General features: G+C 35.4%; 1 protein-coding gene across 1 annotated transcript in view; it reads left to right on the top strand.

The window, feature by feature from the left end:
* Positions 1-105: 105 nt before the first annotated feature.
* LOC110448563 (uncharacterized protein C45G9.7-like) overlaps positions 106-14261 on the top strand; it is a 16685-nt gene continuing 2529 nt past the window's right edge. Inside the window, exons 1-3 of the mRNA XM_021494862.1 lie at positions 106-170; positions 2909-3061; positions 12389-12466. Coding sequence (XP_021350537.1) covers positions 129-170; positions 2909-3061; positions 12389-12466 — 273 coding nt within the window. The 5' untranslated portion in view covers positions 106-128. The remainder of the gene's footprint in view (positions 171-2908; positions 3062-12388; positions 12467-14261) is intronic.

Genomic DNA, 14261 nt, shown 5'->3' with positions numbered 1-14261 from the left:
TATAATATCAAAGAATCAATGTTTATGGAAATCAAAAGAGTTTCTATCTATAAGTATACTTTTGAACGACAATCAGTGTATATCTAACCGTCTCGCACAGACGTTATTTGCGAGATTTAATAACAAATATGGCGGGGCATAAAGCAGGTGATCCTTTGGAATGCTACAGTGTAAGTGTTTTTCGTAGTATTACGCTGTCATGTTAATTCTAAACATTATACAAGCGTTCAATTAAGCATATTCTTTTTAAATGTTTGACGTATGTGAATCGTTGTCGCATTTCAATATTCGTATGAGTCATTTGTGCTCGGAATGTCAGCTGCCCTGCCCAAAAAACATCGTCTGCTAAAGAGTGCTTCATTCATGCTATATCAAAGAGATGTAGCATGAGTCTTACTCCCCTTATAAAAATGACATCTCATTATAAATATCACATATGTGTACCATAATCAGCTTGCATTCGTGTATAAATGCTGATTTCTGCTCTTCGATTTTACGTACTGTCAAAAGTATCCTCACTTCACGGAATCAAACGATGACGTGCCCAGTTTCGGTGCCCCTCTACTTGTAGCACATATTTGAAGGTTGATGGTCCAGTTTGTGTGCAGGTCCAGCTCAATCTAATAAAAGTTAGACTTGTAATTCCGCTACTCTACGATACACTCAAATACTTGTATTGGAGTATATCGTAGAGCGAAATCACAAGTCCAATTTTAACTAGATTACTGTACAAGTATTGCAATGTATCGGAGTGGAGTGGAATTGCAAGGAAAAATGCAAGGCCAACCGGGGACCCTCCGAACTCTAGACAGACGTTCTACCAAATGATCTACCTGGTCGCTGACGATCGACCCAGTCCAGTTCCGCTACATATGCACACAGTGATCATCATTTGTCAATTTGCCCAAGGCCAAAGACATTCATTTTTTTTATCTTCCCTGGTGAAAATTTGCAGTCTACTTTATGATAAATAGAATATATAGTTTGGGCTTGTAGAATCTTTTTCAAAATTTGACTGTAGTACTAGTATTGTCCTCTAACTATAAAAGTGTTCACTAATGGATTATTTTATATCTTATATAACAAACTGTAATATACAACAGGCTTCTATCTTTTAATATCAATTAAATGATACCTTTTTTCAAGCTAAGGACAAGTGATGAAGCACATGAAAACATGCAGTTTTTCAAAGTTGATGAAACCGTTTCCATAAATTCATCGACTTGCCAAACCATTGGCTCTAACAGATTGCCATCAACATAATTAATAAATTCTTTGATAGCACAAAATTTTGTGCAGGTATCACAAATGATTTTTTTTAGGATTTTAGTTATTAGTCAGTTGATAACCACTATTTTGTATTTATGTTGTTTACAAAATATAGTTAAATGAAAAATTTTGAATGATAAGAAAAACACTGGTCCCAGCAGTGACATGGCTTGATCAACTATTAGTCAATACTCATGTCTGTCAGTATATATTGGGTCAGACTGATGAATACAGTAAGTTGGTCCCCATCAGCTCCCTACTTCATCTCAGACTCAGTCATTGTATAGTGCTATAGACCCAGTGTTAACAAGTGGACAGTTAGATATGGAAAGTTGACGTTGAATGACTAAAAAGTGAAATTATTGATTCATAATTTTTAATCAAGTTTTAATGTTGGTATATGAGATAATTACTGGGAATCAAAAAGAGGAAAAAAATCAGATATTTCTGGAAAATGTTGAATTCATTGTTTGTGGAGAATGCATGTTTTTGTTTTGTGACCTTATGTTCATGACTTGACCTCAAGTACTGAAATACAAGTTTGAGAGGAAAACTAAAAACATTCTATATGGAAACAATCATTGTATGTAGCTACTTGAAATAGAATAAGACTGATATAGGCATAGCCTGTTGTCTGATTCTTTTGTCAATACTGTACTTACATCTTCTTTAATATATACAACTTATATGTTTGTATTATATATGTATTGTCAATAAAATACTTTTGAATTGAAATACAAGTTTCGTTTTATGGAGATCATATACTTGGCCTGCTTATGCAAGCGGTGTAACATATCAACCGCAACCTCTGTTCACTATCGTTTGATACAAATGTAGGGTTGTCCATGAAGCCTGTCCCCTTTAAGTCAAATCTAGTCAGTAGTCTTTCCTAGAGCATTTACTATGTAAATATGAAGAAAGAAAAAAATGACTGTTTCCCGTAGACTGGATTCCAATATTAGAAAGAGTTACACCCCTTTGCACACAAGATTAATATTGTACTATGGAAATGTTGAGCTTTGACTGAGCTCAGTATCATTGTTCACAGGGTGAAATCACATGCCTGTTATGAATCACAAACATGCCATTTATTTCACTTTTGCCAATATTCAAATGTCACAATATTTTTTTCTGTGCATTGCCATTTTTTTATATATTTTTTTTAAATACATCTAGTCTAATTGTTTTTGAACACAACCGTACCAAATTTAATATGAAAGTATATTTTGATAAATGAGTTGTGAAATAAAAGTTTTTCTACCCTTTTCACAAGATTCAGTGAGCTTCCCCCCCCCCCCCCCCCCCCCACACACACACACACACACACACACACACACAATTTTAGGCTTACTATTATAAATGATTAAATGGGTAGGGTTTGACATTTTCATAACATGTATAGCTAAAGTCATAAGATGACAATGTCCATCGGAAATGGAGCTACTAAATGGTCACTTTTATTTTGCTGAAATGCCAGACCAGGACATAATTGAAGGATAATTTTTAGTGGTAATTACAAGTAGGTAATAAAATGAACACCTATATTGCAGAGGATAATCCTTCTTTAGGTAAATAGGTAGTTAAACACGATTGATGATTTTCAACCTGTAAGTTGACGAAGCTATTAATTGTATTGTAGATTCCATTGGTTTTGAACAAAGATGCTGATTTAGATGATGAAGGAAACCCAGTCATTGGACAAGATGGCAATCCCAGACACCGATGTGGATTTAAAATTGGTGGGGGTATTGACCAGGATAACACAAAATGTCCATATGGATATCCTGACAAGGTAAATATTAAACCCTTATACTTGTAGATATTTTTCAGTGTTCTTTCAGATGTTCAAAAGATAATAATGTTTCTTTTTGCAGCATACTAGATAAAGCAACATGGAGAAGTTACAGTAATTTTGTTTTAATAGTGGTAGACATTTGGTAATATTCTATGGTAAGAATATATAGGAGCATTGCACTGTGCTGCCTAAACCTGTTGGTGGGAACATGCATGGATTTATGTTTTACCTTAAAGCTGTTCAATACATTTATTTACAATAGCTGCTACAGGTACCCGGTAGTAGTATTTCCTGTTATCATGTCTTCAGTACTTTAGTAGTTACGTAAGTTGAGTCTTTTTGAGCCTATGGGGCCGAGCTTAACCCACTTTCTGTTGCATAAAGCGACTGAGAGTTGATGCATGTGTCTCCCTTTTGAATGAACACCTGTTTTTTGCAGGAATCTTTTTGAACAAGCTGGCACCAATTTGAACAATACTGATCAGGTTCAAGTGTCTGTTTTAAGGACATAACAACATCAGCACAATTTGTTACTATGACTTATTTGGTCAGTAAAACCCAACATTTCCTTATTTTTCTGTGTGTTTCAAGCCTATAACCTTTAACTTCAGTGAGTGGGTATATGTAGTAAAAGAACACTAACTGAGCTGTGCTGTACTGTAGTACTATATATATATCTAGATTGTTACTGGAACCTATACATTATGTTAGAAAGCTAACTGGTATCTTTAATCAATATATCAGTTTGACAACTCTATATGCTGTTGTTGTCTGCATGATTTTACAGCTTAGCTATCCTACTCTCAAGTCTCCACAGGAAAAGCATTCTAGTATATAAGCAGGAAGTGTATTATGTAATTTACAAGTGCCGTTTTTACTTAGGACAAAGTTCAGTGACCTTTTCCAATCCACCTTCCATTCACGATTGTCTTGTATTTTCGTCTCAAATGTTGTTACACTGATTTCAGATAATTTTTTCAGGTAGCATCCATGTCCAAGTATCAAAAGGGGCACGGGATGGGCAGGGTCCAAGAGGGAGGGGGGATTGGCTAATACTTGGAAGTCTTCTTCGGACCCAGATGTCCTAGAAGCAAAAACAAATTCTCTTCATGGATGGAAATTGTTTCATCATGTCTTACCTTTAAATAAATAGAGAAATGTATGAGTACTAGTTTATTCTAATCTAATCTTTTCATAGCCATAAATTTTAAACCCTATAAGATCTGGTGTTGAAGTTTTAACTTTAACCAGGAGGTGTGAAGTGTGCTATAAAAGATACCTGCACCCACCACCCCCCACCNCACCCCCACTCCACCCCCCAAGGAAGTGTGCAGTGCACTGCAACTAGGCCACTGTAATCTTCAGTTCAGGTCAAAGGTTCAATTAGTGCAAAGATTTCCACAAAATCTTGTGTTGGCCATAAGTTTTAAAACTTGACAGATATCTTGATATAAAGCCTATAGTGTACCTGCATTACCCACTGAAGATGTGCAGTGCATTGTAATAAGGCCACTGGAACATTGATCTCAAGCTGAAGGTCCATGATGTGCAAAACTTCCTGCAAAATCTTACCTTGGCTTAACTGATTTTTTTTAAAGATGAAACCTGAAGTATATCTCCATTAGCTAAAGAATGTGAACTGTACCTTCTACTCATATAAATGGATAAGGGAAATAACAATTTGGGAATTATGTTGTTTGTTTTCGTTAGAAAACCATTCAAACATGGTTTGAAATATTATAAAAGGGATGGCTGTTAATTGTATGAAAATTGAACCGACACCCTTTCCCCACGTCTGTGGGGGCTGTGGGAAAGGGCAGAAATGGGAAAAGTGACTTAGAATTAATTGATTACCCCCAGGTTACCTATTACTCCCTAGTGATGGTGTCAGATAGTGTAGCTTACATGGAATACTTGAGGTGATGCTTACAATTCTAAACCTTATTCGATGTAGAGAAAATTAACAAAAAACTCATTTCTCATTATTCAAATACACATGTAATATATTTGAATGGCTTAAGTTTGCTTTTTGTTTCTGTATGCATGAGTGATGACATCCGTACTTATTCCTAGTCCATCCCGACCTCAAGTCGCTACGGCCTCTACGAAATTTCCCCTCGCAACAAAAGTTTGAGGGTATATATAGGATTAAACCTGTATGTATGTTACACTCTTTGTCATCACTCTAGCGACTTTATTCCTCTACGGTATTTCCCTTAACGCTTTCACCCCTTAATAACTTCAGCAGACACTACCAGCATTGATCTGGCAGAATCCATTATGGTCTACAGTGGTGAAAGGGTTGAACAAGTTTGCGTTTCAGGTTTCTACGGTGAAGGTCAAGGTCTCTGTTATTACTTTAAGAAAAACTTTGTCATCACTCTAGCGACTTTATTCCTCTACGGAATTTCATTAAACTAGATTCAAGTGTTTGGTATGGCAATGTCCTGAACAAGTTCATGTTTCCGGTTTCTATGTTGAAGGTCAAGGTCACTGTTACTATTTTTAGAAAAACTTTGTCATCGCTCTAGTCACTTCATTCCTCAATGGAATTTCATGAAACTAAAGTGTTTGGTATTACAATGCCTTGAACAAGTTCGCACTGATGGAGAGCTGGTCAAAAGATTTATTTTTTTTAAATATGAAGACTTGCATACAGTTCTTGGTCCTTAGCTATATGCATGTTTTATTTTTGAGACTGATCAGAATGCATGTATGTATGTAGATATTTTTTTAATCTGTTTATATTATTTTCATGCAAACTCTTTTTCAAAACTGTTTACCAAAAGAATAAGTGCGTTTAAAATTTTTGTACTTGCTCTGTACTCAATTGCAAATACATGTATACATACCCATGAAGGTATGTCCAAAACTCCTTAAGGGTTGATACAAGAGAAAGCTTGCATTGAATTTGTTGAATACTTGTAGCGACAGTACTTGTATATATATTGATGATTTCAAATTCTATCAACTACAGACTCTTTTTCAAGAGTAATACCCTGGTCACACATTTACGGATCGGATGCCGGATTAACCACGGATAGGATATGGCATCATTTGTGGCAATCTGTAGTGTCCCGTAGCTGTCCGTATTTTATCCTGGGTCGTAGTAGTACTAGTATATCTGTGACAGTTTTTGAACATGTTCAAAAATTCACCATTGATCAGACAACAGTAGTACATCCTTACTGATCCATAGTAGAAAGTAGTAATCTGTTGTAGTCCGTAATAAACCGTAATTATCCGTACTTGTTCCTAGTCCATCCCTGACCTCAAGTCGCTACTGTGGTGGGTCTGTGGCGCTCCGTGCCAGTTCGTACTAATCCGTGCCAGACCGTTCTAATTCGTGCCAACCCGTACTAAAATTGTAGGGAATCGTTGTTAATCTGCAGCGCATACGCCATGACACGTGTCATTCCGTTCTAAACCGTAACGAACCGTAGCAATCCGTATCACTCCCCGTTGTCAACTAGCCCCTATCCGTAGTCAAACTGTGGTGCATCCGTAGCGGATCACTGATATAGACTATTCCGGGTCATCCGTGAGTTTCCATTCGTATTGGATCTGGCGAGACAATCCGTGAATGTGTGACCAGGGCATAACATTCTCTGTTATTCATAATTTTGCGAACCATGAACATTAAAGAATCAATTACATGTTTCCATTTTTTTTCTTTCAATTATGATAATGAGCAGTATATAATAAAACAATAAAGATTTAAATACCACTGTCAAGATGATTTCAACATGTTGTTTGAAGAAATTAAGTTTTATCACAGTCTTAATGGCTTATCAACAAGGTCATATAGCTTAATAACACTGTTTAAAAAACGGATGAAAGGTAGGTGTGACATATTCGAGTAGGTAAAAAAAAAAGAGGTAAATACAGAAAAGATTAAGATCTTAACAATTGCAGTTTGGTACAGCAGATCTATTTTAGATTCTTCAGTGTCCCCTCAGCAAAGACAATCTAATTACCTAGTGTGTGGGTATGTAATCATATATATATTCTGACATGTATAATCTGCCCAGGCAATCTCTTTTCAGATACAAAAACAAAAGTCAAGATATTGAACTGCATGTGTAGACGTAATCCATATGTTAATTGTTCGCAGCTGCCTTCACTTGACTCAAAAGTAAATTTACTTACTGACTGTGACATTGAATTCGGTAGGAAGTCTTACCGTTGCAGCTATTGTGTTACATGTACCTGTCTCCTCAATAAAGCACAGGTGTGACATGTTAATCTTTAATGTTGCTTTCACTCTAAAAGCCATAGCAAATATTTACATGACCAGGTATTATTGAGATTCCATGCAGAAACGACAACATGAATTGAAGACAAAAATATATATATGGGACTTTTAATACTTGTACCTACAGTATATATTAGAAATAAAATAGCCCACTTTGTCATCACAATTGTATTTATATATATATGAAGTGATTTGTACTCAATTAATGCTGTTTAAGTTAAAAATAAAATCGGTAAAAATCAATATGAATTGTAACTACATGTACATGTACCAGCATTACATTTTCTAAATCTATGATGAGTTATCTCCCTTCATATGTACAGGTGTTTTAATCTGTTATACAGTTATTTTGACTGCATTCTACAATGTTTTTATTAATTATTTCTTTCCCCTTCGTAAACATTTGAATGATTTTTGTAAAGTTTACAGTGATCAACTAAACTATTCAGGTTATGACTTTAAACTTTGTACATGACAGCCAGACGTGTCGAGATTAATAAAAAATGAATTAGCATAATTCTTGGTCATATCAATATTTTCCACTTATCAATCAAACATTGGTTGATTGTTGAAAATATTTTCCACTTAAGAATTAAAAAAAAATAACATGTCAAACTTGTCATGTAAAAATGTTTAAGGAGAAGAGGTAGGCTATATACAAGGTATTTAAACCATCTCTCTGTAGTGGAAGGAGAGACCGCCTGTACATGGATTGTACTTGTACAAGTTTAAGTGTAGCGTTAATCTGACATATATTTATTTTGGATGTTTACATTTCAACATTCTACGTGTCATACTGAAGGTTTTAAAAAGTGTCTTAAAAATCAGCATGTTTGCTAAAACTGCAAAACCATTTGATGGCTTTGGGTTGAGTGTGTAAAAGGTGCATACAATAAGTGATTGAGAAACGTATTTGACTTGTAAATCAGGGTGTGCACCCCTGTGCCAGGCCAGGACTCCGTCCGCCAGGCATCTCCATTTTGTTAGGAAAGCCTTGACACACTGATTAGGCCACTTCTGCCTAAGACTTACTTGTAGAAAATCAAAATTTACATATGTTATTTACTTTTGACTGAAAGGCCCCGTTATTTCAATAGGAGAAGAAAAAGAGCTTTATCATTCACTTGTTGGAAATTTGGAGTGTGACAGAGAAAGCTTCAACCGAGTACAAAGTACAATCTGGGTTTTAAGTGTCACTTATCAAAATGAGTTATTTACACTGGTCTCGTTGTGCTGATAAAAACACATGAAATTGGGTGGTTGTAATATCTGTGTATTGAGTCTTGGAACAGTTACAAAATATTTGTGTCCTATTTGAACTTACGAGTCCAATGTCAGACACGGGCTTGAAGGTGATCAAATATCTGTTGGTATTGAATTTCAGTTCAAGAACTACAGAGCTAAGAAAACATTCTCTTGCATGAATTTATATATATGTAAATTAAATCTAATGGCAAATGAATGACGTTTAGTGGTGTTTTTTGGATTTAAGGTTTCAAAGGTAAATTTATCCATAAATTACTGCGTGTATAACAAAGTTCCTGCTGAGACAAAAACATAACATGTACAAATATATTCTATAGTAACAAGGATTCACATACAGTTCTAAACAACCATAAAACACTCTTTTCGTTTGTATTTAGCGTGACAAAATTGCATCTGAAATTGAATTTATTTTGAAATACATTATTTAAAAAAAGCAGTGGATTTGTCAATGTTATAAAATTCTAAAATACAACTGAAAAGTGAACACTCTTTATGGTAGTATAAACCTTCAATTTATTAATCTGTACAACCTTCTTCAAATATAATAATATAACAATAATAATTCAAGGTTCTTATAAACCGCTTTATCACAACCTAGTTCATAGGTTGTTTCAAAGTGGTTCACAAATTATTATCCGTGGTTATAGGGCCTTTGCAACCAGCCAATATCTTTCTCAACTCCCTGGGGAGCATACAGCCGGTGCTGCCATTTCGGCGCTCACAGCTAGCATTCAACAATTCTGGCACTGCCCAACCACATGCTCATTTACAGCTGAGTAGACTGGAATGAGCGGAGTAAAGTATCTTGCTCAAAGATACAATACAGTGCCGTGCCTCGACTCGAACCCGCAACCCTTCGGTCTCGAGCCCGGCGTCCTACCACTAGACTACCGTGCCTCTAAATACCATCCACCTATATAGAAAAGCACTAATTGTTTTTTCCTGTATAATATCCTCAATAGAGACTGTTTTGGGTCTCTCTCTTTAGCAGACTACAATAAAATCAAACTTATTATCACCTCGCTACGAAAGTTTGAGGGGTTACAGGATTCCGCCCATACGTACGTACTTATGTTACACTCTTTGGCATTGCTCGAGCGACTTCATTTCTCAGCGGAATTTCATGAAACTTCATACAAGTGTTTGGCATGACAATACCTTGAACAAGTTCGTGTTTCGGGTAACTGCATTAAAGGTCAAGATCATTTACTATTTTTAGAAAAACTTTGTCACAGGTCTAACGAATGCATTCCTCAACGGAATTTCGTGAAACTTGATACAAAAGCTTGCCATGACAATATCTTCAATAGACGCATTCGCTAGAGCAGTTACTGTTACATCATTGAATTTTCTATTCATTTCCTCATACATATGGCACACAATATGTGAACGCGAGGGGATTTGTATCACTTTTGATGTCTTGTTAGTATTTGTATTACATTTCTCCTGTGTAATTCAAAACATAAAAGTATTTAACTCATTCACCCCTGAAATTTCATATTGAACTATTCCAACCGTTGAATTGGAAGAGTTCAACTGCGTCTTCATGGGTGAATGTTTCTTGGAAAAGAACATTGATGAGTGCCCAAAGTGTCTCTCCAACTGCTCTTTATTTTATTGTATTTCACGTTCAAATTTATAACACTAGATAACTGTGTACTGCGAAATTTTCGCTTCAGTTTAATCGTCTTTTTTTGCTCTCCGTAATGAAGGCGAATTTATCAATAAAGCTAACATTTATAACCATCCTACTATACATAATAGATAAATGTGAATGGCACTATTAAATACTGGGCTAATATGGATTGTACCAGTAAAAGGTGATATACCGTAACACTCTCATGAAGGGCTGTCCCGAAATAAACAATATCTTTACAATGTTTTAAGACTCTGTAAAATCGAGGTCTGATACAAGTTGCCCCCAGTGACAAGAGTCAAACCCTGACCTACCAGGAAACCAAGGTTCAAATACTGTCAAACACTCTAAACCTCACAGTCGTCTGGCACTAATTACTAGACTCCTCACCAACAAACCCTATGTAAATTTGGCAGCCTAGCCACACATGCCAGAGATTTGCTTCCATCAAGGTAATACTTTTTCTATCAAATTTGTTCGACATGGATCATTTTTTGATCTTCCCTATCATTTATCTTGACCCTTATCAAATGTTTGCTATGAGGGTGCACTAAGGGCGCCTTATTATCGACTAAATTAAGTCCAAGAATCCTTTTCATTACTTGTGTACATTGTTCAGAAGATAAAACGGTGTCAAAAGATACCACTCGCAGAACTTCGGAAATAGCACCAAGTTCTCCTGTAATCTACAACAAAGTGGCTATCTGGTTGCTGGTATATCTACTCTCTGAACATAGTTTTGATAACCCACCACTGTTAATTATTAGGACTGCAATGATTTATCAGTGACGATATATCACGATATTTTGAACACCATACAATAGATACACAATAACTTTTTGGGAGGTTATGATATTCAGGATTTTGTCATTTCTGAATTTAGTCTACTCATATCCATTCCAACATGGCGAGTGACAGCTCCAGCTTGGCATGCACGTCAAAAGATGCGAACGGTATGACACTTTTTTACGTATCGTATCATGACACAATATCGTGATATGTATCGTATCATCATGTTAATGTATTCGTGGCAGCCTTATTAATTACACAGTTCAGAGTAGCTTTGCTTTCAGTGTCCTGTTTGACATCAATCCTTCTACATAGCTGCTAACTTCTGGTGTATATATAATGATCAACATTTACAGACAGGCAATTCTGTGCTTGAACAATCTGTATTATTGACATACATCACCTGTTCCCTGCACTACCTTCAGAACACATCTTTGATGGGATTTTAACCAAATTTTTATCTGGAGCATCCTCGAAGTTCCAGGGGTTTATGCTCACTTTAAATTCTCTGCACCCCTGAAATATGTCAGGGCAAAATCGAAGGCATGCAGTTAGCTATGTGATTAGTTTCAGGTGAAGAAACCTGACAAATCAATCGCTAGCCTGATAACTGTCCTTTGAAGATTACAAAGGAGCAACACCCAACTTCAAAAACAGTCAATTTTACCTTACACTACCTTGTGATTCTTTTGATGTACATCAACTAATAGGATCAAATGGTCTGCTTTTATCATCCACAAGATGATGGCTATACATACATAGAGCAGCCTTCCATTTCATCATGATATATACCAGGGGTGCAGATCAGGAAAGTGAGCATAACCCCTGGAATTCGGAGCATTCTTAAACCACGAGAACTCAGTGTGTATAAACAGAGAGTGTGCCCCCTCTGTGGGTAGAGGGGTGAGGCCAAATAAAGGAAATATAGCAAATTTTCTGTACAGGAAGGGTTGTTCTCCATGGTACTATTTGAATATTATTGTAACATTTATATTAATGAGATTATTTTGCAGTGAAGTGCTTAAATATCCAAGCGACTGATACAGGCCCGCTAGGTAACTTGTTTAGGAATATACAGTACAACCTCAAAATGAAGCTTGGTCATTCATTTGATATACTTTAGATCACTTTATTTTTGGAAGAGACTGATTTCACAGGAACAATTATTCACTAATTGCATTAATTCATAAGGTCATTTATTCATGAATTTTACTTTTCCACAAATGTTATTACTATCAATATTGAAATAGCATCCTCTCACAGTTTGCAATAAAATACATATAAGGTGATTTATAGTAAGGGGCACAGAACTATTAGAACTTTCTAGGGAAGAGAACCATTCATACCTGGCTTCATCAGTACCTTCTTTGTTTTACAGGGTATTTATGTCACCTATATTCACGAGGGTGGGCCCGCTGCCAGGTGCGGACTTCAGGTTCATGACAAAATTTTACAGGTAAGTTCAGTTTTCAAATGTGATTTGTTCTTCAGAGATATCTTTAACACATTTTTCTTATACATTTTAGGGTATAAACCAATTCTTTGTTTATTTCTCAATGCTAGCTTGTACCTTTTTTTTTTGAAACAAACATCCAATTTTTTCATTAAGGAAGTTTTTGTACGGCTGATTTATTTTGTAGAACATTTATCGATTACCGATGCCTTATCAGATATTGATTTTGGAGTAGGTCGACAAACAATATGCTCCGTTGTACCGGGTATATAAATCCCCATCACTTGTTACTTGGGCCAGATTTTACTATTGTAACCCTATCCACCTGTCCACACAAATCCAGTGCTCTTACCAACCCTACAGTGTCTATAAATTTTGTTTTTGGCAATCTTTATCCTATTCACGTCCATTAAGTAGTGCAAACCAATAGAGAATATGTCGGTGATAAGATTGGGTCAAATCTGATGTATAAGTACAGGAGGATTAACACGAGTTGAAATATGTTTGGAGATTTTTCCGTCTTTTAAGTCAAGTTTACTGGGTTGGTAAATTTTACCTGAAACCCTTATCCTTTCATGCTGATAGATTCATCTAGGTATGATACTATAAGGACAAAATGTTGCAGGTTTCAGTCCAGGTCAAATCCTAAGTAGCAGGACAGAAATAGTCCATCAATAGTGGACTTTACACTGGAATCGGTGTATTCTATGTCCAAATACATCTGATCAGAACCATGAAAGATAACATAAACTTGTACAAAATTATTAAATTCACATTTCATGTCTTTCTAAAATAAATAATTTGGTCATGTTTATGCTGTGATATTCTTAATATGCAAGCCATAGAATAAATGAAACCCGCGTTTATTCTTAATCTTAATATGCTGACCTCCTGCCCTGCCTTTATATTGAAATACTATTTATGCCCCACAAGATAGTAGAAGGGGGCATTAAGTCAACAAGTGTCTACCTTTTCTGCCTGGCTGTCTGTACATAATCTTTGTTAGAATTTCAGAGTTACAAAATTAAATATATGAATACATCTTAAGGATGTACACCTCTGAGAAGTCAAAAAATTCCTGTATTAAACTTTTTTTCTTATATTGATTTTTGGAAAAGGGAGATAATGACATAGTAGAAAATGCAAAAAAAACTATATGTCGGTGTGTTCGTTTTTGTGCTATGATCGGTCAAAGATACCAATTTAACACAATATGTGATTTTAGGTGAATTTTTGGGTTTTGACCATTTGCAGAACAAATTCATACAATTTCTTCCAAGTGTGTTATCAGATATGTATGAATGTTTGTAGAATTGATAAAAATATTATTTTCTTTGAAACTATGGAAGTTAAATGTCTTAAACTTATTTATTTTACTCAGAAATGCGATTTTAGTTACCCCTACCCCTTATTTTTTAATGAAAAAATGCACATTTTTCACCATTTTTTGCCGATTAAACGCTTGATATTAAAAAATCCTGTTATAAACTTTTTTTAGTATTCAATGAATCAAAAGAACATGTGTTTCTCTTTCTAAAACAGCCACAAAAATGGGGTGTCGGTGTGCTTCTTTTTTTGTCCCATTATTATTTGTGTTATTTTTCACCTTTTTCGGGGTCAAAAATCAAAAGTGCTTCAGTTACCCTAATATGTAAAAAAAATATCAATAATATATAACTTTCCACTTTTTTGCATATTATTTTAATCATATTGAACATTATAAAGTTGTACAGCAAAATTGAACCTGCTACAATTAAAAATGGTGACACAATGACAATTTAAGTGATCAATCTAGTGT

This window comes from Mizuhopecten yessoensis, unplaced genomic scaffold (genome assembly GCF_002113885.1).
Source record: "Mizuhopecten yessoensis strain PY_sf001 unplaced genomic scaffold, ASM211388v2 scaffold431, whole genome shotgun sequence".
NCBI lineage: Eukaryota > Metazoa > Mollusca > Bivalvia > Pectinida > Pectinidae > Mizuhopecten > Mizuhopecten yessoensis.
The sequence above is the reverse complement of the archived record's forward strand: the minus strand, read 5'-3'. Positions and strand labels throughout refer to the sequence as shown.